Source organism: Malurus melanocephalus, unplaced genomic scaffold (assembly GCF_030028575.1).
Source record: "Malurus melanocephalus ecotype Western Australia unplaced genomic scaffold, MMel_1.1 scaffold_778, whole genome shotgun sequence".
Classification (NCBI taxonomy): Eukaryota; Metazoa; Chordata; class Aves; order Passeriformes; family Maluridae; genus Malurus; species Malurus melanocephalus.
In genome coordinates, this window is record NW_026624010.1 from 178,175 (window position 1) to 180,367 (window position 2,193).

General features: G+C 56.1%; 1 protein-coding gene across 1 annotated transcript in view; it reads right to left on the reverse strand.

Moving 5' to 3' along the window:
• The window catches only part of LOC130584846 (cGMP-dependent protein kinase 1-like), a gene marked incomplete at its 3' end in the record, with an annotated part of 161,325 nt that extends 159,443 nt beyond the window's left edge, over positions 1-1,882 (reverse strand). The window contains exon 1 of the mRNA XM_057385078.1: positions 1,780-1,882. Coding sequence (XP_057241061.1) covers positions 1,780-1,882 — 103 coding nt within the window. The remainder of the gene's footprint in view (positions 1-1,779) is intronic.
• Positions 1,883-2,193: the final 311 nt, after the last annotated feature.

Below are 2,193 nucleotides of genomic sequence, written 5' to 3' on the forward strand. Positions count from 1 at the left end.
CCTGTGCCAGGGCCTGCCCACCCTCCCAGGGAACAATTCCCAATTCCCAATATCCCATCTGTCCCTGCCCTCTGGCAGTGTGACCCCATTCCCTGTGTCCTGTCCCTCCATCCCTTGTCCCCAGTCCCTCTCCAGCTSTCCTGGAGCCCCTTTAGGCCCTGGCAGGGGCTCTGAGCTCTCCCTGGATCCTTCTCCTCTCCAGGTGAGCACYCCCAGCTCTCCCAGCCTGGCTCCAGAGCAGAGSKGCTCCCTCAATCTGCCCAGCTGGGATTTGTCCSCAGCATGGATGCAAGCACCCACCCACAGAGTCTTTTTATTCTTTTTCTCGCTGAACTTGTCCCCAGCTTTCACCACCCATTTCTTGGCAGACCTGAGAAGAGGAAGGACAGGATGGGGGCTCTGGCCAGGAGCTGCCAGCCCTGATCCCTAATTACTGTAAACCATGTGTACCAGGGCCACAGGGACTGGGTGAATGCTCACAGAAATAAAAACCAAAGTTCACAGGAGACTGGAATTGCAGAAGGGAACATCACTTAAGGATGGACATCCACAAAAGAGCTGGAAAGGTTACGGATGAGAGCTTCTGAAAATAAACACGGAGCCACTGACAAAGCTTTGTTTTCTTTTCACCRTGAGTGCAGAGCGAGATGAGAGGAGGAGAACAAAAAGCCAAAGAGGCTCCCATGGCTGAACTTTCCCATGGATTCCTTGCTGGGGGAATGATTTACGCCTTCTCATTGTGCTTTCAAGAACCCGCTCCCAGCTCTTCCCCAAAAGGATATATTAACTTCTCTTCCATTGTGCGCTTTACAAAAAGCTTTTTTTACTCCTCCAAGTGGCTGCCTTTCTTCTGCAAGCTGTGATTGCCCTGACACTTCCGCAGGTTTTTAATATCAAGCACAAAATATTCTCTTGAACGCTAAAGGACAGTGAGACTGTTCCTAGCAGAACGCCGCAGAGCCATAAATTCAGGTGATAAATTCAGATGATGATCACAGCTTTCTCCAGGCCTTTGTATTTGTCATCCAAGAGGTGCAAAGTCTCTCAAAGAGAAACCCTAYGAGGATGCTCCAAACTTAGCCATAGGAGAAAGCTGTCCTCCCCAAAAAGCCAATTTATCATGCTCTGGATGAGTGAGCCCCTTTCCAAGGGAAGTCTCATGATTGAATATCAGCTCCCCAACAGGATTTACTCTTTGGAAATGGAAAACAAAAAATTGCACTGTTGGACTTGATGAGTTGTTGATCTGTCCTTGAGCTTTGGCCRTGGCAAATTTGATTGTTAAAAAAACCCAGCTGCAGTTGAGGACTTGTGCAAAAGAGGTTATAACCAAGAGAAATCACGCAGAAACCCTCCTGCGCCCAGGGAGGAGACTGCAGCCCCTSTCTGGACAATCTGTGCRGGGCTGGGCACTGCCCAGGGCACAAGTTGTGCCTCCTGTGCAGGGGGAGCTCCCTGGGCTCGGTCCCTGCCCGTCCCTCGGGTGCCATGGCTGGGTCCCCCCGGAGCAGAGCCCGGCCCTGCTGGGAGCCCTCCCTGCACCCAGGGACAGCCAGGGCCGAGGGCCCCTCTGGGCTGGGGCTCCTCTGGAGGCTCCCTGAGCCCTTCCTGGGCGCGCTGTCATGTCCCCATCACTGTGACATCACACAGTGTCACGGCCCCACGGTGTCATGGTACCCAGCACTGTGACATCACACGGTGTCACGGCCCCAGCACTGTGACATCACCGTGCCATCCCTATATAAGCCGATCCAGCCCCACAGCTCTCAGTGCCCTCACGATGGACGGCTCCGGAGCCACGAGTGACGGTGCCTTTGTGCCGGTGACTGCACCGGCCCTGCTGCTGCTGCTGCTGCTGGCCACCGTGCCTTCGGGTGGCCATTGGCCACCGGGCAGTGCTGGCTGGCTGTGGGAGAGCCTCCAGCCCTTCCAAGAGGGCATTCCAGAGGCGATCCTGCATCCATCGAGGGGTCTCAGGCCATCAGAGAGACACCGTCCTGCCAGGAGCCTCCGCTGCCTCTGCCTACCCTGCCCGATCCCCCTCTGCTTCAGCCCTCATCCCTCCTTCCCAGAGCCTCCCTCCCCCGGAGACCCTCCCCATCCCTGAGAACCCCAATCCCGGACAGAGCCCCCCATCCTCCCTCGGGGACCCTCCCCATCCCCGAGAACCCCAATCCCGCACAGAGCCCCCCA